This window comes from Panthera onca, chromosome E1 (assembly GCF_046562875.1).
Source record: "Panthera onca isolate mPanOnc1 chromosome E1, mPanOnc1 haplotype 2, whole genome shotgun sequence".
Classification (NCBI taxonomy): Eukaryota; Metazoa; Chordata; class Mammalia; order Carnivora; family Felidae; genus Panthera; species Panthera onca.
The window spans coordinates 40,875,555-40,897,584 of NC_138352.1; the positions used below are offsets into that span (position 1 = coordinate 40,875,555).

General features: G+C 39.1%; 1 protein-coding gene across 6 annotated transcripts in view; it reads right to left on the bottom strand.

Annotated features, from left to right (window-relative positions):
* Positions 1–1,124: 1,124 nt before the first annotated feature.
* TADA2A (transcriptional adaptor 2A) overlaps positions 1,125–22,030 on the bottom strand; it is a 52,424-nt gene continuing 31,518 nt past the window's right edge. For 4 of the 6 annotated variants that reach the window (XM_078437432.1, XM_078437428.1, XM_078437430.2 and 1 more), the window contains 8 exons: positions 17,120–17,183; positions 14,994–15,037; positions 11,607–11,717; positions 9,401–9,472; positions 6,237–6,369; positions 5,618–5,661; positions 3,480–3,553; positions 1,125–1,993 (listed from right to left, as the gene is read on the bottom strand). In XM_078437432.1, coding sequence (XP_078293558.1) covers positions 1,808–1,993; positions 3,480–3,553; positions 5,618–5,661; positions 6,237–6,369; positions 9,401–9,472; positions 11,607–11,717; positions 14,994–15,037; positions 17,120–17,183 — 728 coding nt within the window. In that variant the 3' untranslated portion in view covers positions 1,125–1,807. The remainder of the gene's footprint in view (positions 1,994–3,479; positions 3,554–5,617; positions 5,662–6,236; positions 6,370–9,400; positions 9,473–11,606; positions 11,718–14,993; positions 15,038–17,119; positions 17,184–22,030) is intronic. The other 2 variants (XM_078437431.1, XM_078437433.1) reach the window with 2 other exon arrangements.

A 22,030-nucleotide genomic window follows, 5' to 3' on the forward strand; every position in this document is an offset into this window, starting at 1 on the left:
GTTTTCTCTCTCTCTTCTCGATTGTTTCATTGCTTCAAGAGCTCACCTCTCTCAGGAAGCCTTCCTTAATCAAGACTAAGGACTCTTGGGACTACAACAGACATCACTTGACATCCATGTCTAATGCACCCCCCACTTTAGAAGAGGAATTAGTTTTCAGGAACAAGAGGCAATCCCTTTATAACCAAGTAGGGGTGATGGTGGTAGAAGCGTACATTTTCTAAGAGATATGACAATGCAAAAAAAAGGGAGCATTTCCACAAGCCACCCTTTTTCAGATTGAAGTCTTTTATTCCAATTTCCTCTGATCCTAAGAGTTTCCTTTTTTTTTTTTTTTTTTAACGTTTATTTATTTTTGAGACAGAGCATGAACGGGGGAGGGTCAGAGAGAGGGAGACACAGAATCTGAAACAGGCTGCAGGCTCTGAGCTGTCAGCACAGAGCCCGATACGGGGCTCGAACCCACGGACCGCGAGACCATGACCCGAGCCGAAGTCGGCCGCCTAACCGACTGAGCCACCCAGGTGCCCCAAGAGTTTCCTTTTCATTTATAACCCCCTAGATAAGTCTATCAGCAAGCTGCATGCATATTTGTATCAGTCAAAAAGTTTGAGCAAATACTTCCACCAAAGTATATATTTTAATTAGACATGTTGAACGCTGAAAGAACTAAGGAATCAGTGAGCTACTGAAGGCTATTTGTGCAGATTCTGAAATTCTTTCTATATACAGCTTTGCTTCTAGCAGAAATGGAATAACCATGACTCTGCGTTTGGCTTATTTTGTAGGAAGGTTTGAGGATCGTTTCACATATGGTGGGGCTACTCACCCTCATATCTAGTGAGTCTCATATATGAAACTGCTTTACTTTTGTTTTAAAAGTAGCTTTTATTGCAGGCTAGCCTGTCACCATTGAGAAATCAGGGCTCAGGTCTCAATCCAAGCAAATGCTGAGGTTAGTTGTGTCATCTCCATCCTCAAGGGCTTGGTATCCTGGGAAACCCACAGTAAGACCAGGGTGACTCCGGGACACACATGTTAGCAGAGACAGTGCAGCGTGATGAGGCAGGCATTCAACACCCTAAGTGTGCTTTAGTTACCAGAATATTTGACACACCCACAAATTAAGTAGCAAAACATTTTAATCCATTAATTCTAAAAATAACAGAGACATTTTAACATCCGGTGCCACCTCCTCAAAAGTCTACTGCAGATTAGACAGTCAGACAGCAATGTACAAAGCCAGACATTAAAGGGAAAGATGTAGTTTGGGACAAGACCATCACGGGGAAATTTTCCTTCCCTTTGCTCATAAACAGAAGATGTCAGCTTAAGAAATCTTCAGAAGAGAAAGCTTTCTCATGCTCCATAACCTTTCTCTTTATTTTAAATCTTTCTGTAATGTTTGAAGGTGAAACAGATAATCAGAAAACCAACCTCCCAAGTACAAAGATCTGAGCTGGACTCCTGGGACTAAAGACTGGTTCATTTCTATTTCTACCAACACTCTGATGTGAGGTACTATGGTTCTTGTTTTAGCTACAAGAGGTGTTAGGAATAAATGCCCACTCACATTTAATAATAGCTTATCTAGCACATAACTCTGCAGCACAATACCAACAACAGGAGTGTTTTAAAGCAGGGCAGAGAAAAAAGTAGGTATTAATACAACTTAAGGTTTCCTTTGTCCTTCCCCTCTTTTTACAATGAGAATTCAGCTCAGAAATGAAACTCTCCAGAATGCCCGTACTGTCCTTTGGCCCACACATTCCAAACTTGTGATTTCTGATTGCAAGCCCTCAGAGCCTCAGGCTTTAGTGATGTATCCTTCTCGGATGAGGAAATCATAGATTTTCCGCGTTTTGTTCACATCTATCTTGATGAGTGCTCTTGCCTGTGCCAGTCTCAAGCCTCCTTGCTTGTTACATTCGTTCAATAGAGCAGATTTGTATTCTAAATAGGCTCCTGGGACCAACCTCACCATCTGACAGAGCTGCAAGACACGGCAAATTTAATAAACATTAACATCTGTCATTCTCGTAATTTAATCCAGTAGGTATAGCCAAAATAAAATTTAAAAAGTGACATCAACCTCCAACTATTTATAGGAGCTGCTGGGTGGCCGGACCACATTCCATTTAGTCTCTTCCTTGGAGAGAATACTCCCTAACGACAGACACTCAGGAAGAGAAAACCAGAGTATGATGCTGGGAGAGCCTTTAGTACCTGTCAGCTGGCTCACCTGGGTTTGTCAAGGAGTTCCAAGTTTGTGTCCAGAGGAGCAGCCTGGGTCCACACAACTCTTGGCCCAGCACATTCCAACACAGCCAGTCAAGGAAGAGCCACAAGGCACAGTAGGGGCGGGGGTGCAGATACTTGGATTCCCAAGTGTGAATCACATTATTTTTAGTATCAGCATAAAGTAGTTGTCCCTGCTTTTGTGATTATATTTCCTACTTTGGAGGAGGAGGAAATATAGAGACCTTGCGAAGAGGCTATTTCAGCTGCTGAAAATCTAGAAAGCTGGCTCCATTCCAGTTCACCTGCCACAGCATCTCATGACAATGAGCAGTGTGAGGTCACCGTTTGTGGGTAAGGATAAAAACTGCTTGAAACCCCAGGCCATTCAATACTTGACTCAGAATGGCCTGTGACCTTCTTCAGCAATACTTAAATATAACAAACACTTCTGTCTACTCCCAAACTAATCTTTACTGTTCCTGGGGGATAAATTAAAAGACTAACAGCCCCTACCTACTCCATGACTCTTCCTCACTTGTCTGGAGTGGCAGATGGGGAGACTGATCTTGGGAACTGGAAGAGGAGCACAGGAGGAGCAAAAGAGGAACTCCTCTTTTGGAATGGACTTCAGCACTGTGCACATTTTTTTTGAAAATACTAGAGGAGGACTCTTTTGAGGCTGGATTTAAATTTTTAAGACAACCAAAAGTAATATGAAGACGAGTCTGATGATTATAGTGGAAAACAAAAGTAGGACATGGCATTTTTAATCAAAATTTGTATGTGATTATATATGATGATGCAGCCCTTTCTTTACGGCTTATATACATGCTATGGAGACAATTATTTGAATAAGTGTAGGACTTATCTAAGTGACCATTCTAATAGGAAATAAACATTTTCATATAGGAGTTATTTTAGATTTATAAAAAATTAATTTCATTCACATGAAGCACTTAGTAAAGTATCTGGTACATGGTAATCCTCAATAAATGATGGCTGCATTGATTAGATTTATATATCATATGGTCTTCGAATGGTAGGGTGCTAAGGAAAGGAATTCTCTGAAACTTGCTGAGATTAGCTCTTCAGCTCTTTAAATTGTAGGACAGACTACAGCTATACATGTATGTTACATGAGCAGAGCCAAACGGGTTGGATCCTATAATGTGTTTTAATGACAATTCAATGAATAATCAACTCTACTCTCTTTCCTTTAGCTCCCTTCTTTTTGTTACCTCCTTTTCTTTTTCATTCAGCTTCTCTGTGCCAGGGAGGCCAGTGAGGTTCAAGGGTGGTGCACTTCGTCTACCTACAGACACAGAAAAAGGTATATATTTTATAGGAGTGCCAATTCCTCAAGTGTAAAGTAGCAAAGTCCACTACAGCCAGGCCACTTAGGTACAAGATCACTATGTCCAGCTGTAAGAAATCTCTCCCCAATACCTCCAGCCTCAGTCTGGTGTGCAACACAGGCACCCCAACGTTCACCTGAAAATATAAATGGTAATTCACATGCCCTTTGCTCTGCTAAAATACACAATTACATATACCTAAACATCAAATATGACTATTCTTCCTAACCCAGTAGGAGATTCTAAAATCTAAAGCCCAGATGTTATCCAGTTAAAAAAGGTCATATGCTGCCTCACTTGACAGCTGATGAATGGAAATAACAACTCTGCAGGAGAGACATTTCCTAATCCTCACTACTCTGCCAGGAGTACAAGGCAAACATGGTAATTAACCAAGTACCATTTGCCTTCAGATCAAAGGCAGACTGTTAGGCCAGCAAAAGGCCCTTCTTATTTATTATGTGAGGGAATATCTGTTCCTTCCAAAGTAGTCCTGTTTACCTGAAAGATACACACAGAGGAACAATGAGCCATTATATGGCAAACTAGAAGCTGAGGTGAACTCACACATGGGGAAAGAAACCCAAGTATGAGGTCACTGCTCAGGATGGGAAGTTTGATGGACAAAAGTTTTTGGTTTTGTTTTGAATGTATATTTGGGATTAGTGGGGAGATAGATGGGCTGGGTTAGGCAAAAGAAAAGTTTTATTGGTGTTGACTTTTAAGAGGTGGGGAGAGAGAGGAGGGACTGTTATAGGCTGCTCTGCTAGAAAACAGGCTTCTCTATAGGATCAACAATGGGATAAGGGGTTCTCCATAACCAACAGGTCTAGACTTACCCTAAACACTAAAAAAGGGAGACTAAAATCATTTAGTACCTCAACAAAGTTACCAGAGGCTAGGTTGTAATTAATGATCCAGACTTTCTACTTTGCACTGCCTTAGGACCAACTGAGAACATGAAGAGGAGCAAGGGGTCTCCTCAACCTAAAATAGGGGGTGAGAAAGGCTAACACCAGCCTTGGAAGCAACAAAGAATAAATCAGTACAGAATAAATGCTTCAGAAAACACAAATGCCAAATTATTAGTTATTATCGTGTCACATTATTGCTGTTTGTATTTCTGTATGTAGATTCAGGGGACAGGATTAGAAGTATGAAATTTGTAAAATAAAAGTTGGATTCAGCTGTCCTGACTACTCTCTAAAAGGCTCTCTTTTCTAAGTATTAAGAAATAATCACCTGAAACAAAGGAATAAATTTTTTAAAAAGTATTCCTAAAGTAGCCTTCTCTGAGCCTGGTCTAGACCCTGAACCTGAGAGACTTTAAATGGGATCAAAGGTCTACTGTTTCAAGCGTGGTAAAAGTGCAGGTGCATCATCTTTCTGACCAGCTCAGGCTCCACAGTAGCATGGTCTGTGTGCTCTAATAAGGGAAAGTGGCAAATATAGCATATGGAGCATGGGTGAGAATAACCACCAAGAGAACTGGCAAACAAACACCACAATTTTGGATCAGAAGTCTAGAACTTATTCCACTCCAAATTACCATTCACTGATTACCAAGAACAAAGGATTACCAGATTATCATATGGTTTAATCTTGCTCTGTCAACTAACCCCAAAATAGAGGACACACCCAAAGAGGTAAAGATAACAAACAAATACCTCAAGTCTCCAAATTATTAAGAAATCCTTGAATTTCTGCTCAGGATACAAAGCCTTTAATTTACCCACTGTGGGACAAATCTCAAAAGCTGTGGTAGGTACAACTGCAGCAAATGAACTGCTCATGAGCATTGGTAAAATAAAGAAAACACCTCTCTGGAGCTCTTTCTTCCCTTGTCTCTGTACTCAAACCCTGAAAAGACTGAAACTTGCTAATGTTTACAAACTGCGATAACACTTACCATTCCTCTGCCTAAGCACACTGCTCACAGAAAGGGGGAAGGGACTACTGGGTGAATCCCTAGAATGAAAACTTCACAATCAAGTCTTGCTCCAGCCTGGAAAAATAATTACCTGAATTCGAAGCCATCGGAATAGAAGGGCTCAGGCCAGAATCACTAGAACAAAGAAGAGGAATTTAACTAATGTCACACCAAAGACGGCAATTTCCAAAAGCCCATGTGGGCTGGGTGCCATTTATTAGGTTGGTTACTTTAAAGGGATGTAATGAGACAGACTTCACTGTTTTACAGGATATCCTACTATACTAAACAGGGAAAATACTGTACTAAGGGAAATCTGTTCCGTGGGGTGTAAGAAATTACTTGGATTTGTTAAGAAGACCTCTTAGTCTGGAACATAATGGAGACCAATCACAGGGAAAGGACAAGGACATGATTCACCAATGGAAATCATTCCAGTAGATATGGGGGAGAGAGGAGGCATGGATGGAGGAATTTTCTAATTTTTAAAAATAAGATCAAAGTAGCAAAGTAGGGGGGGGCAGCTATGTTCCTCAAAACAGTCAGTACCACAGTTCTGAGATAGACTGCTAAAATTTTCTGAGTTTTTCTAGCTACCCAATTATTACTCTTCTGCCATGTGGGTGGGGTACCCATGGAAATGTCTGAAACTACAAGTAAAAGCCAAAGCATCCAAGAAGATGCTCCTTCTTCCTGGACTAATTACTCACATGTCAGCTTGCCGGCGGAGCCACTGCTGGCAAGCACTACTGTCCTGGATGTACTGGAGAACTTCGGAGAGCATGGTGCGTTTAAGGCGCTCCTCCTCTCGTGTCTTCTTGAGGTGATCATAGGTTCTGGCACCTGAAGGTGTAGATGACACATAATTGCAATGACAATGCAGAACTAACTGAAGGGCTTCCAAACTGACCAGCAAGCAGTTTGCCTTTATTTGGTTTCCTTTGCAAAACTGCTTCCACAATTATTGTTCTAAGGGCAACGTGAGTTCCCTCAGTTTGAAATCCCTTTTTTGACAAGAAATGATTAATATTTTTATTCTTTTTCTAGCTTTAAGAAATCTGTGGACAGGGGGGTGCCTGGGTGGCTCAACTGGTTAAGTGTCTGACTTTAGCTCAGGTCATGATCTTTTGGTTTATAGGTTTGAGTCCCACACTGGGCTCTGTGCTGACAGCTCAGAGTCTTGAGCCTGCTTTGGATTCTGCGTCTCTCTCTATGTCCCTTCTCCACTCACACTCTGTCTCTCTCAAAATCAATAAATAAACATTAAAAAAAGGAAAAGAAAATAAAAGGAAAGGAAAGAAAAAAGCGAAGAAAAGAAAAAAAGAAAAGAGAAGAAAAAGAAAAGGAAAGGAAAGAAATGGAAAGAAGTTTGGGGGCAGGGGCACCTGGCTGGCTCACTCGGTGGAACACGCAACTCTTGACCTTGGGGCTGTAAGTTCCAGCCCCATGTCAGGTGTAGAGATTACTTAAAAATAAAATCTTAAAGAAAAAAAGAAAGAGAAATATGGGGGCAAAAACCTGCAAAACAGAGAAGTACAAAGAAAGAAAGAGTCACTCATATATCCCACTTCCAAAGAGTAACTTAAAATACTATCATATTTGCATCCTGTTGTATTTTTTCTATCTATATGTTTTCCGAAGTTACACAATATAAGCATACTGCTTTAAAAACCAATTAAAATTACAAATAAAAATAAGTCCTCATTGATTAGCACTATTTCTTTCCCTTCTTTCCCAGAGGCAATCAATATTGGGTAATCAAAACTTGGTATCAGTGTCTCTTATGTACATCTTGTCAAACAAAAGCTGTGTGGTGTTTTCTACACGTTAAAAAAGCTGTACAGATTCCAAAGTTCCAAACCATATTCCATAAAGCCCAGGATATCATGAAAATATTTCAGGGGTTACTGTAAAGAGCAAAGACACCACCACATACTGGTGGTCCTGGGTTCCATACATGACCTGTACCACCGGAATTCAAAGTAGTTTCACTTTCATCTTATTTATAGACTAGGCTCTACATAAAATTCCATTTTGAAATGGTTTCTGTTGTTAAAAATAAAGAACCATTACACGAGGCTGAATTTACACCCAATAAGGCTACTTCTTATGGGAAGTGGGCAGTAGCTTTCAACCAACAGGAAGGAGGGAATGTTAAAGATCTTTCCAATAAAACAACAGAAACTGCCATTTATTGAGCATTTGAGCCAGGTACTGTGCTATGTGTTTATGCATTATTTTAATTTAACCTTATTAGCTCTAAGAGACTTGGAAAACTGAAATCTAAACAGAGTTACAAATCTGGTAAACAAGAGAGCCAGAATCCAAACCCAACTGGCCCAAGTCTAGACCTTAAGCTTTTAACTACTGTAATCCACTGCCTTCTCTTATGACCTGGGTCTACTACAACTACCTCTTTAACCACTTTATTATTTTATTATTTTTTATTTTTTAAAATTTACATTCAAATTAGTTAGCATATAGTGCAACAATGATTTCAGGAGTAGATTCCTTTGTGCCCCTTACCCATTTAGACCATCCCCCCTCCCACAACCCCTCCAGTAACCCCGTTTGTTCTCCATATTTATGAGTCTCTTCTGTTTTGTCCCCCTCCCGTTTTCATATTATTTTCTTCCCTCCCCTTATGTTCATCTGTTTTGTTTCTTAAAGTCCTCATATGAGTGAAGTCATATGATTTGTCTTTCTCTAATTTCACTTAGCATAATACCCTCCAGTTCCATCCACGTAGTTGCAAATGGCAAGATTTCATTCTTTTTGATTGCCAAGTAATACTCCATTGTATGTATGTGTATATACATACATATATATATATATACACACACACCACATCTTCTTTATCCATTCATCCATCGATGGACATTTGGGCTCTTTCCATACTTTGGCTGTCGTTGATAGTGCTGCTATAAACATGGGGGTGCATGTGTCCCTTCAAAACAGTACACCTGTATCCCGTGGATAAATGCCTAGTAGTGCAAATTGCTGGGTTGTAGGGTAGTTCTATTTTTAGTTTTTTGAGGAACTTCCATACTGTTTTCCAGAGTGGCTGCACCAGCTTGCATTCCCATCTTTAACCACTTTAAATCTGTTTCTTCATTACATGGAAATAACAGTGCCGATCTCATAAGTCTGTTATAAGAATCATAGTGTAGGGCCTGGTGCATGGTGAAAGATGTTGGCTGCTATTAATATAAGTATTATTACCACCTCAAAGAACTGGGATGCAAGCATGTAGAACCATTTGAAGCTTGGTTAATACAAATGATCAGACCATGCATTCACAAAATTTTAAAAGGTTGAGGCTAAAATTCAGAATATAAAATCCTTTTCTTAGAGGCCATAGCAGAATCCCACATCTAAAACAGCACCTCTCTTTTGTGTTGTCACTTTTATTTTACCTGAGATAACCATATAAGGGTATTTATAAGGATTATACACATGAAACTTTACTGGAAAGATCAAAAACTCATTTCAAAAAAGGAAAACTTGTTTTAAAAAAATTCACAAAGCCAAAAAAAAAAAAAAAAAAATCCACAAAGCCTCAGAGACTTCCTTTATGTGTTTAGAAGACACTTGCAGGGAAACCTGGGTGGGTTAGCTGGCTGAGCATCTGACTCTTGACTTCAGCTCAGGTCATGATCTCATGGTTGTAAGATAGAGCCCTGCATTGGGCTCTGCAGTGGACATGGAGCCTGCTTGGCATTCTCTCTTACTCTCCCTCTCTCTCTCTGCCCCTCCCCCACTCACATTCTCTTTCTTTCCCTCTCTTTTTCTCAAAAAAAAAAAAAAAAAAAAAAAAAAAAATTCTAAGAAGACACTTGCCCACTGATATAATGTGTAACTTAAGCATACTTACTACAAAAATTGGTAATGCCTGCTGTTCTGTATTCCTGGAGCCTCTTGATCTCCCTTCGGAGTTCAAATTCCACTGTTTATCCCAAAAAGAATGAAGGAGAAAAATTGGAAAGCCAAAATCAACATTAAGAGGAATACTTCTGCTTTTGAGTATTTTCAGTAATTCTGTCTTATATAAAAGACTGGGCAATTACATTTGGGAAATCCTATATAATGATGACATTTCATTAGAAATTTTACCCAAGAGGGGTGCCTGGGTGGCTCAGTTGGTTAAGCATCCAACTCTTGATTTCAGCTCAGGTCGTGATCTCATGGTTCATGAGTTTGAGCTCCATATCAGGCTCTGTGCTGACAGTGTGGAGCCTGCTTGGGATTCCCTCTCCCTCTCTCTCTCCCCTCCCCTACTCACACTCTCTCTCCCTCAAAATAAATAAATAAACTTAAAAAAAAAAAAGAAATGTTACCCAAGAGCTCAGAAAAACCTACTCTAGCTATCTTTTGGCTACCATCTCCAGCTGGAGAAAGCAGCTGGAAACGTCTCCCAGAAGGTGGTACAATGAACTGGCTGAATTCATTAGCTACAGAAGTAACGAATTAATTTTTTTAAACAACTAAGTTTCCTTGCTCTGTTTATCCTCTATTTATCTATCCAAATAACCAAATTCTTTTATAAAAGCTATCTCTGCTATTACTTGATGTGGCCCTTTTATAAGCAAAGGACAAAAGCTCTGTGCTCAAGTCCCAGATAGCTTCTTTACAGCTTTTCTCCTATAGGAACAAAAGAGCATTGTTTTCCATAAACCAAAGATTTCTGCTTCCTCTGAGTGGACAGATCAGGTTGTATTGCTTGCGTTATTATGTGATAGAACATTCAAATTTGGGTGCTTTGAAACAGAGGATGAAGGAAGAGCCCAGACAATTCATGGGGTGTAGCTCTTTGGAGTGACACATGAACCAGGGATGGCACAAACTGGGACAGGAAGTAAAGGATCAGTCACCTAGTGCAAACCACACAAAGAATGCCAACCAAACAGGGTGTTTGATGAGGACAACCACCCAGGCTCAGATAAATGCCTATAATGCCATGCAACAAATAATTGCATGATGAGAACAGGATAAGAGTCTTGGTAAAGCATTTTCCCTAAATTTGAGGGTCAAATACATAAATCTCACAATGAAACATACAGACTAAGCTGCCCAGTCCAGATTATTTTAAAGTGTAGGCCTTACTGCCTTAACAACTTCAATTTTTTTATAGTGAAAAATCAAATAGTAACTGGGCAAAGGTCTCTCAGAAAGATAGGCAAGAGAATGATGGAAGTACTGGGTTGGCTTGGTCGGTAGAGCATGACACTCTTGAGCTCAGGGTTGTGAGTTCGAGCCCCATGTTGGGCACAGAGATTACTTAAGGAAATAAAAAAAATATTGTTTTTAATTAAAAAAGGGAAAGAGGGGGGAGGGGAGGGGTACCTGGGTGGTTCAGTCGGTTAAGCATCAGACTTCAGCTCAGGTCATGATCTTATAGCTTACGGGTTCGAGCCCCGCACTGGGCTCTGTGCTGACAGCTCAGAGCCTGGAGCCTACTTCGGGTTGTGTGTCTCCCTCTCTCTCTGACCCTCCCCTGCTCATGCTCTGTCTCTCTCTCTCTCTCTCTCAAGACCAAATAAACATTAAAAATAAATACATTAAAAAAGAGAGAGAGAATGATGGAAGTACTACCTCCATGAGTCATCCAAATCTTGTCCCCATTTTAAAAACTACTCTTAATGCTAACGTATTTATGAATAAAATGATATGATGTCTTGGATTTGCTTCAAAATAATCCAGTTGAGCACGGGAGAAGAGGGGGTAATAGAAATGAAACTGGATGTGTTAATTGCTAAAGCTGAGTGATGGATACATGGAGGTTCATTACACTGTCAGACCTACTTTTATATATATTTGAAAACTCCCATAATAAAAAGTCAGGGGAGAGACTATAAAACTACTGTTTATCTGGGGAAAAAAAAAAGCTTCCAGGCTTTTAACCTCTTTTGTCCCACCCCCAAGTCATTTCAAGGTAATAAAGGGGAAGAAAAGATAAAAATATTCATTTATTTATTATTTATTCATAGAACTTCACCTAAAACATACCATTATCTCTATTTATATAAACACACACATACACAAACACACAAATACTTGCACAAAGTTCAAAAAGCACCTACATGCATGGCTTTCAATGAACTTGTCATGTTCCACTGGCCCCACTATCCTTGCAAATCGCCTCATTGTTTCATAAAGGTCTTGGACTTCCTTGGGATACCGCCGTTCCATTACTACAGAGAAAATAAAACACAACCATGCCATAGAGAATATAAAAATCTCTAAGTTAGAGTCTGTGTTTCTTTTACTAGAAGTCAAATGGAAGGATACTATGCCTAACCTCACATGACTAATTTACCCATGACAGGAAGCAAACAGGAAAGCCAAGAATGCAAAACATTAATCATAATGATAACAGCATCACAGTGACTATCACACAGGGATGCGGTTATCACTGGAGAATTGAAGGTCATCTGCATTACTGAGCACCCAGGTGACCTCCGCACCTCAGTCTGTTAATCTGTACAGGGGCAGGGACTGCTGGCAGTAATGGGAAAGACAATTAAAGGCAGATCATGCATTCTTAGGAACAATGTTGGGCAGAATTTTGGTATGAACTACCACAGGAAAACAAGGGAAGTGCATGTAGAAGAGGTAGGTTAGCCTAGAAAAAATGTGTGCTCTCTTTCTAATGAAGTTATATTTTGAGAATTATCATCCAAGTAAATGGTCATAGCATCCTGTGTATACAGGTTCCTGATCCTCAGGTAGTTATCTCTGAGGATCACTAATGACCAAATTTCTAATAAAAAGAAGTATCAGTGAAGAGGATGGGGAGTAAAACCTACGAACAATTAAGTGGTAGGTTGGAAGTGCCAGGAACTGCTACTTGGTCATTTCCATCAGAAGAACTACACCAAAACCAGGTGATTAGATGAATTAGTAACTACTGATTAGATGAGCTGATCAGTAACTAAACTAATTCTGCGTACTTTTCCACTATAGATACAGGCTTTCAGTTAAGATCGTTATTGAAATTGAGTCTCTTTTCAGCTCCATCTCTTCCCTTATAGGAGACACTCTTATCCACAAATTCCAGGTGCTGATTTGATGGGCAGCCACAGATTATTTTCACTACCAAAAAACTCCCAAAACCAAAAGCAAAAAAAAAACCCTGCAGGGATAGTACAGAAAAATTTGGAGTAAAAATTTTAAATTTGATGGAAAAACCCTCTGCCTACGATATGAAGGTCACATACACTCACTATAATGGTAGTTGAAAACTCTGAAATCACATTGCACATGCTGCTTTTTTCTCAGAAGCAACAGAGCCTCCTCTCAGCTCTACACGTACAGTTAAAAGAATAATCAAGCTAAACTGACCTGTGTTTACCAGCTGAGAACAGAATTTACATGAGTCAAGTTCTACTATGAGTAAAGGTCAAAATCCTATTAACCTGCTATTGAAAACCCAGGCATTCAGACACAGGAACCCACTACTGTAGCTACAAGAATATGACCAATTATTGTCTATAAAAAGGGCAATGGAAATCTGATTGTGAGTTATTTTTGCAAACCCACAGTTCTCAATGAGGTTAAACAGGCAAGGAATATAAATTGATACAACCATTTTTTGGAAAGCAATCTGGCAGCACATGTCAAGCATTTTTAATGATCATATTCTTTGACCTACTAACTCCACTTCTGGGAATCTACCTTAAAAAAATTCTATGGGACACGTGAGTGGCTCTGTCGATTAAACTTCCGACTCTTAAAAAAAAATTTTTTTTTAATGTTTATTTATTTTTGACAGAGAGAGAGACAGAGCATGAGCGGGGGAGGGGCAGAGAGAGAGGGAGACACAGAATCCGAAGCACGCTCCGGGCTCCGAGCTGTCAGCACAGAGCCTGACATGGGGCTCGAACTCATGGACAGTGAGATCATGACCTGGGACGAAGTCAGACACCCAACTGACGGAGCCACCCAGGCACCCCTAAACTTCCGACTCTTGATTTTGGCTCAGATCATGATCTCACGGTTTGTGAGCTCGAGCCCTGCACTGGGCTCCGCGCTGACAGCAGGGAGCCTGTTTGGGATTCTCTCTCTGTCTCTCTCTCTCTCTCTCCCTGACCCTCCCTCACTCACTCTCTCTCTCAAAATAAATAAACATTAAAAAATTCTAAATATATATAAAGCTTTATTCACAAATGCACCAGAGAATTATGTATGATGATTTAAAAAACTAAATATCTAATAATAAAAGATAAGCCTATTACTTAACTATTAAGAGTGACATCCTCAAAACACCACAATCACTTGAAAAAGTGTAACAGAAAGTGAAAAAAAATGTCACATTATGATCACAAAAACATTTAACCCATGACTGGCTGACCTGCACCCTATAATGGCACAGAGTGTCAAGCCCTATAAAATTCTATCAACTAGGATACAAAGCACAATAATCATCAGGTACTTTTACAAAAAAGAATACATATGAGTATTATAAACATTTCTATAAAAATGTTGTAATTATCAGATCATAATTCTTATTTGCTGAACAAACTGCAGTGTAGAAGAAGAAAAAGTACAGGGACTCTTTCTGCTCAGCCTAGGTAACTTCAATATTTAAAACAGTAACATCAAAGTGAACATTCACTTAAAAATCATTATAGTTTCATTCTCACCATCATACAGAGCTAAATGTCTTCTGTGTCCACTACCATGCACAATACGGGTTGACTTTTTCCATAAAAATGTTTAACAACCTTATGATCACGGTTGTGTTTAACATATAGTTCCTATCCAGTTCCAGAAAATGACCCATTAATATTCATGCTGTAATTACTATACTACTTAAAAAAAAGGAATTATCATATAAATGTTGATCAGATATTAATGATTCTTAACTCTCACTATGTAACAGAACTGCCTTAAAGATATTTAAAAAAAAAAAATGTTCTAGCACTAATCCTCAGAGATTCTGAATTAATAGTGTGAGTTGAGGGGCGCCTGGGTGGCGCAGTCGGTTAAGCGTCCGACTTCAGCCAGGTCACGATCTCGCGGTCCGTGAGTTCGAGCCCCGCGTCAGGCTCTGGGCTGATGGCTCGGAGCCTGGAGCCTGTTTCCGATTCTGTGCCTCCCTCTCTCTCTGCCCCTCCCCCGTTCATGCTCTGTCTCTCTGTCCCAAAAATAAATAAAAAACGTTGAAAAAAAAAAAAATTTAAAAAATAGTCTGAGTTGATACCCAGGCATGAGAATTTTTTAAAGCTTCCTACATGATATGCTGGGGCGCCTGGCTGGCTCAGTCAGTAGGTCATGTGACTCTTGATCTTGGGGTCACATATTAAGCCCCATGCTAAGTGTGAAGATTGCTTAAAAAAAAAAAAAAAGGCTCCGGATTGATGCTAATATGCAAGTTGAATTAAGAACTACTGCCATAAATGATTTGTTCAAAACTGTTCAATAATGTTGGAAGAAATTTTAAAATAAAGAAAGCAGCTAATACTTACACTGAAACTTTCTAAGGTTGATTAATCCATGGTCTCTTATAATTCTAGGATGAAAACCACAATAATGTTTATTATAATTAGTTTCACATTTAATACTTCTTCCACATGCAGCTTTTACTAGGCATTTGAAACACTATGGGGTGGAATATTGAGGTTCAAAGACGTCACTCCTCACAAGTTTCTGAAGGGCAGTGAGTCTGCTAACACAATTTTAGGCTTTCAACCATCATATATTTTTCCTTTCCTTGGACATGGTAGACTCTCAATAACTATATGCTGGATGAATGAATGAACACTCAAAAATACTGAAAAACACATCTGTAACTTGGCATGAAACAGAAGGGAATCTGTGTCCATGTGATAAGAATTAAACTATTCAATTTAGGGAATTGGTAATTGAGAATAGCCATTTAAGGGAAATAGCTAAACCATAAAATGGCACCATGATCATACATTCAACATTTATAACCGTACATGTGTACATTCACATAATGCTTTAAACCTATTTGAAATAAGTATCATGCATGTTTAATGGAAGTGTCTCCATAAAACATAAGATCAAACAGCAACCTCAACCACTGAGTTCTACAGTACTGTTGAGCTTGAATTATGTGTTTTAAGCAAAACAGAATTTAAGTAAACCATGTGTCTGGAACCTTTCATTTTATATCACATGTATTTATTTATTTTTTTAATGTTTACTATTTTTGAGAGAGAGAGACAGAGAGCAAGCAGGGAAGGGCCAGAGAGAGAGGGAGACACAGAATAGGAAGCAGGCTCCAGGCTCTAAGCTGTCAGCAGAGGCCGATGCGGGGCTCAAACTCACAGACCGCGAGATCATGACCTGAGCTGTAGTCGGCCGCCCAACCGACTGAGCCACCAGGCGCCCTATCACACGTATTTATAACTAGTAATGAAGCTTCTCACAACAATTGGATAATTTTCTTCAGCACTTCTCAGAACACACAGAGAATAAGCTTTACTTTAGGTCACATCTTGGTCCCTCAAGAGTGCCTCCCAAGTCCTATTCCTGTTTTTGTTGTTGTGATGTCACTGTGTTTCTACTCTGTAACATCATGACAACACGCATTCACACTCATACCCTCTGCATACCCTTCTCTGAATTGTTAAAAGTCTCTGTAATCTAACTGCTAAAATTGTCTGGGATCTATTAATTTCTCAATCTGAATGTATGCTTTTTGTTCTGCTGCAAAGAGAAGGAAGAACTTGAGAGTGTCTGAAAATTGTTCAGAATTGTTTTGAAATCCTCCTGAGTAAGACTTCTCAAAAAAATGAGCCATTAGAATGGAGCATTAAAGGAGCACTTGGGTGGCTCTGTTGGGTAAGTGTCTGACTCTTCATTTCAGCTCAGGCCATGATCTCATGGTTTGTGATATCAAGCCCCGTACTGGGCTCTGCATTAACAGCATGGAACCTGCTTAGGATTCATATTCTCTCTCTCTCTCTCTCTCTCTCTCTCTCTCTCTCTCTCTCTTTCTGCCCCAATACCCTGTTTGCACTCTCTCTCAAAATAAATAAATAAACATTAAAAAAAATGAGAGCATTAAAAGAAGCATAACAATTTGATAACAACTTGAATTTAACTGTTCCTGTTTTCTTTAAAATAGTGTACCCATATTAGGGGTGCCTGGGTGGCTCAGACAGTTAAGTGTCTGACTCTTGGTTTCGGCTCAGGTCATGATCTCACGGTTCATGGGTTTGAGCCCCACATCAGGCTTCATGCTGACAGTGTGGATCCTGCTTGGGATTCTCTCCCTTTCCTTCTTTCTGCCCCTCCCCTACTTGCTCTGTCTCTCAAAAAAAACAAAAAAAAACCAAAAAAAAAAACACAAAAAACCCCCACAAAACAAACAAAAAAACAGTGTACCCATATTATTCAATGACCATCATAACATCAAGAAAAGGTAAGGAAGGTGGAGGCAAAAAAGCAAAAAAAGGACAAGTATTATTACCTCCATTTGACAGATGGAAAAATTAAGGATCAAGGAATATCAGTGTCTTCCTCAAGGTGACAAGATGAGTCACAGGTAGAATGTTCTTATGGGCTATATGTGGTATTCAATACTCCATACCTGAAAGAAGGCAGGATGGTTTTCTGTACTTACTTTTTTCGCCTTTGTCTCTCCTTTAACCTGGAATGATAGATATCTACTACAGCCATCTTCAGAGCTATAAACAAACAGACATACACATAGATATAAAGCCAAGACAAAAATAAGTCTTTTACCCAAACTGTCCTAAACTTTGAACGTCATATTGCTTACTATTCCACACACACTGGTCTAGGAAATTTGTCTCTTGGAAACAAAAATGTCCTAGGATACTGAATTTATCAGTAATTTACAGTGAAGTTCTTTTTTTCCTGTGTACACATCTTATACGGCATATCCTACAGATGACAACTTGTACTTTTTACTGAATACCTCTTTTGGCCATGCCTTGTCAGGTATATTACTAGCTTTAATATAACAGGAGTCTGAACTTTGGTGACACACAGGCTAGACATTGCATCTATTAGAATAGCCATAAAAATGAATACTGACTGGAGTTATGACCTCACAGGCACAAGTTCAGTAGACAATGTCAAAACAAGACTGATGTAAATATTGTATAGGAGAGACATTTTCCCAGAGTAGCAGTTTTGAGTTGGGGAGCAACAACTATTTACGGGATGGTTTTGCATTCAGTACTAAAAAGTTCCACTAAATAGCCTAACAACCCCAAAGCTATGGCCTGCTTTGCCACCCATGTTCCAATCCTTTCCTGGCTTTAGTCTCATGTTAAGGACATGGGGAATTAGGAGAAAACAGACAGCAAAAGGTTTCCTCAATATAATAGTTCTGGTTCTCTCTTTCCCCAGCCAATTTTTCCATGTTCAGAGTTCTTCAGGGTTCTGTTCTCATCTTTCTTTTCACCCCTTGCCTTATTCCTATAAACTCAGCCACTCCTATGGTTCTGGGTACCATCAAAAATATAATCTCACACTCAGATATTTATTTTAAGCTCCAGACCCTATCTGGATATCTCTACTCACATGTCTTCAGTTACAAACTTATACTCTACCTCTTCCCCAAACTCTGCTGTCCAAGACAGAAATCAATGGGACTCTCCCTCCTGTCTCTCCATATCTAGTCAGTGAGTCTTATCTATTCTGAATGCTTCAGTCTCTCAAATTTCTCTCTTCCTATTTGTCCCTAATCCTATTCTTTAGCTTAGCCATCTTGTGTCCCCTAGATCACTTCATGTACTCTTTTAATAACTCCATTCCTACCTTATTCTAATTCAACCCCTCATTTACCCTTCAATTCACCCTTCATTTACCCTTCAATTACCTTCAGGGTAATGTTTTTAAGCATAATCCGCAGGTGTATTTTCCTTGTTGATAATTTTTCAGTGGCTTCCCATCTACTCACTGGAGTTCAAACCCTCGCATATTATATAAAACCTCTTACTGTCTTGAATCTGCCTATTTTCCCAGTCTCATGTCCTACCATTCCCTTATATGCCCTATATACCATGCACGCAAAACAATCTGCCCTAGATCACACAGCTGCTAAGTGCAGAGCAGGTATCCAAACCCAGACAGTCTGGTTCTAAGGCCTCGAGTAGGAAAGACACTGAAACCGCCCAACATGTTTACTTTCTCTGTGTTAGTCCGAAATTCTAAATCTGGCTTATCTAACAATGAAATATGTGTTAAAAAAACACTCAGAAGTAAAAAGTCCCACAAGTGTATAATCTGAAGACCCTCTAAAGTTAAGAAATAAAGACCAACCATTAACAGCTCTAGAAGAAAATATGAAGACTACTTAACTTAGCACTATGCTATATTAAACAATTCTTCTTATCCATAATCTACGATTCTGAAGGAAACTTAAAATTTAATGATTTTAGTAGATTCTGGAACTATCTTAACAAGTTGTTAACTTGTTATCTCCTTAGAATTTGTGTAAGTTGAGAGTTTGGTGGGTTTTATTTTAATTACTGAATGTATTCACAGAAGAAAGAGGCTCTAGAGCAAACATAATGACCTGACATGTGTCCTTTGAAAAATAAAATATGCTATTCAAAGGTCAGGTAGTATAATTCTTAACACACCAAGTCTCACAGCAAAGGATTTAGAAGATACGACAATCACATCTTCCAGGATAGTGAGCTTCATTCCAAAATAGAGCCTAGAGCCTCTGTAATACTGATAAACAAAAAAGGTAATAGAATATCATTGCTCATCAGAAGGATGTGTGATACAAATTCAAGTTTACCCTATGGGGGCAATGAATCAACACAGATTTACATGTTATCCTAGAGTAACTTTTAAACCTTATTTTCAAATATGTTCCTATTTGGAACAGACAAGTTAGATCTACTGTAGTTGAACCTCTTCTCCCATTCTATCTCCAGCTACCTTTCCCAGTAGTAGTCCCTGAGGGTACCTCCATGAACAGTCTGAAACCCACTTCTGCTTCCTTGAAACTAGATTTTCAGGCAGGAAAAAAAATGGAACCAATCAAGTAAAACAGTACACAATGGCTCATTAGAATCATCAATTTCTTTCGCCAGTAAAAGCAATAAAAGTTGAACAATGTACAATTCTAATGCACTGTCAATACGGTATCCCTGGATAAGATAATAGAAATAAATTCTGGATACTCCATCCTGACTCATTACTGTGTATCCCACTGCTACCTGCCCTCAAGATAGTCTCAGATTAGAAGGAAGAAATACCAAAATCTAACAAAATCTAATCTATGGGCAAAGGTACTATATATGTAGGTAACTTCAATCACTGGGAAATGACAAGGAATATTTTATATAGGCCATTCTGCCTTGAGTCTGAGATAAAAATAACATAAGTTCTAGCTGGGTGATGTGAAGAGGTGAGTGGATGCATCATTTTTTAAAGTTTATGTATAAAGAAATAAGTATTAACTACTATGGATTTTTTGTTCATTTCTAGTAAGTTCAAAAATTAAACAACACTCCTTTATTTTTCCTTACAACTGCCCACAATTAAAAAAAATCAATAATATCAGAATCAAGATTTAAGGCAATGGTTTTCAATTTTTTTTTAGGTAGGGGCACCTGGGCGGTTCAGTTGGTCGAACATCTGACTCTTGATTTCGGCTCAAGTCATGATCTCACGGTTCCTGAGTTCGAGCCCCACAGTGGGCTCTGTGCTGACAGCATGGAGCCTGCTTGAGATTCTCTCTCTCCCTCTTTGTCCCTCCTGTGCTCTCTCTAAAAATAAATAAATAAACTTAAAAAAAAAAAAAAACACCTTTTTTTTTTTTATTTTTAGGCAAGACTCTCTCTATAAGTGAATTCTTGATTTATAGGGCTGTTCCATATAAAAGCCCAAGTACCATGAAATACCCCATATACTGCCAATGCTTTCTAACACACTGCTGTAGAATGATAGGCTCCAGACTGCTATGCTGGTGGAGATGCACTTTACATGCCTGTGTGGTGGAATAGGCAGGTAGGATCAGGGAGAAGGTATGTCTCTAACCAAACACAGGTTTTATATCGGACTCTCTTTTTCATATGAGAAATGGAATTACGTAGTCAACAGTTCAAGGCAGAAAGAGATACCAAAAACAACAACAACACAAAAAACTAAGTAAACAGCTAACACACCCTGAGTATTTATCATGTTCCAAGCTCTTTGTATATCTTATCTCATTTATCTATCTAATAACAAGATGACTTCAATAGGAAAAACATGACTTGAAGGTTCAGTGAAATTATTGGTAATTCTGAAAACACATTTCTGTAATTTTTCTAAGATGTTAACATCTTATCACATTGTTTCCTGAGACTTGGGTGGGAATGACTTAATTAAAACAGGAAAAAGGGGTGCTTGGGTGGCTCAGTCGGTTAAGTATCCAACTCTTAATCTCAGCTCAGGTCTTGATTCAGGGTCATGAGTTCAAGCCCCACTTTGGTGGAGCCTACTTAAAAAAAAACAAAACCCCAAAAAACAGGAAAAAAACAAAGAGACTATGTTACCAAAAAAAAAATCTATAAGTACTGATGATTGGTTTCACTGCTGGATCATTTCAGCAGTTTGAACTGTGCAACTGGTTCTGGAGAACAAAGGGAAGGAAAGGCACACACAGAAACAAATGGAGAACTGGAATTCTCCCAGAGGAAAATGCATATTTGAAGCTGTCTCTTTTCTTTATAAAGCACCCAGATAGCAGCAACTGATTAGAAAATCTCAACTACATGAATAACCCAGGGAGGACCACAGCACAGCAGGCAGACAGAAATGAGAAGGCAGACAATGAAAGAATGAGAATCACTTGGTTCACATTCTACTTAAAGTGGCTGGTAGTTCCAGCAAAGTGGGCAAAGAACCAGAGATCATTAAAAACAAACAAACCCAAACCACCCCTAACCTATTCACTCCTGAAATCTCAGCTTTGGGATAAGAACTGTCTCCCTGTGATTACAATGGGGACTGATAACAAAGTTTCCAAACGGCTAGCCTTAAAATATTTCAAGAAGTGGGCAGAAGTCAGAGGCAGTTCCTTCCCACTGCAGTGTATTTCTAACATTGTTCAAAATAGCTGGCAACATGTCTCTGTTTTCCTGACAGAAGGCACTTACTGCTTGCTTGGCAAGAAAACCAACTCAGAGGCCTTAACTGCAACAAAGCCAATCAAAATCCTGTGCACAAACCTGTGACTCAGGTATTCCCCAGAAGCAAAGCTTTTTAAAAGTCATCTTTCCCAAAAGCTTGTGGTCAAGATGTACACAATTAATTCTGGGAGGGAAGGAAGACTATGTGACCTAATTGTTAAAGTCAGGAACTAGGAAGCCTAGGCAAGTTACTTAAAGTCCTTTGTGCACTTTCCTGAATGTAAAATGAGAAAATACCCACCCCTACTTCTGAGCAATGTGGTGAAGCTATAACAAATGTGACATCTCACAAACACAAACACACAAAAATCCAGCAACAAAAATGCAAGGTTGTAAAGACAATAAGTATAGAACAGTATTAAGAACATAGG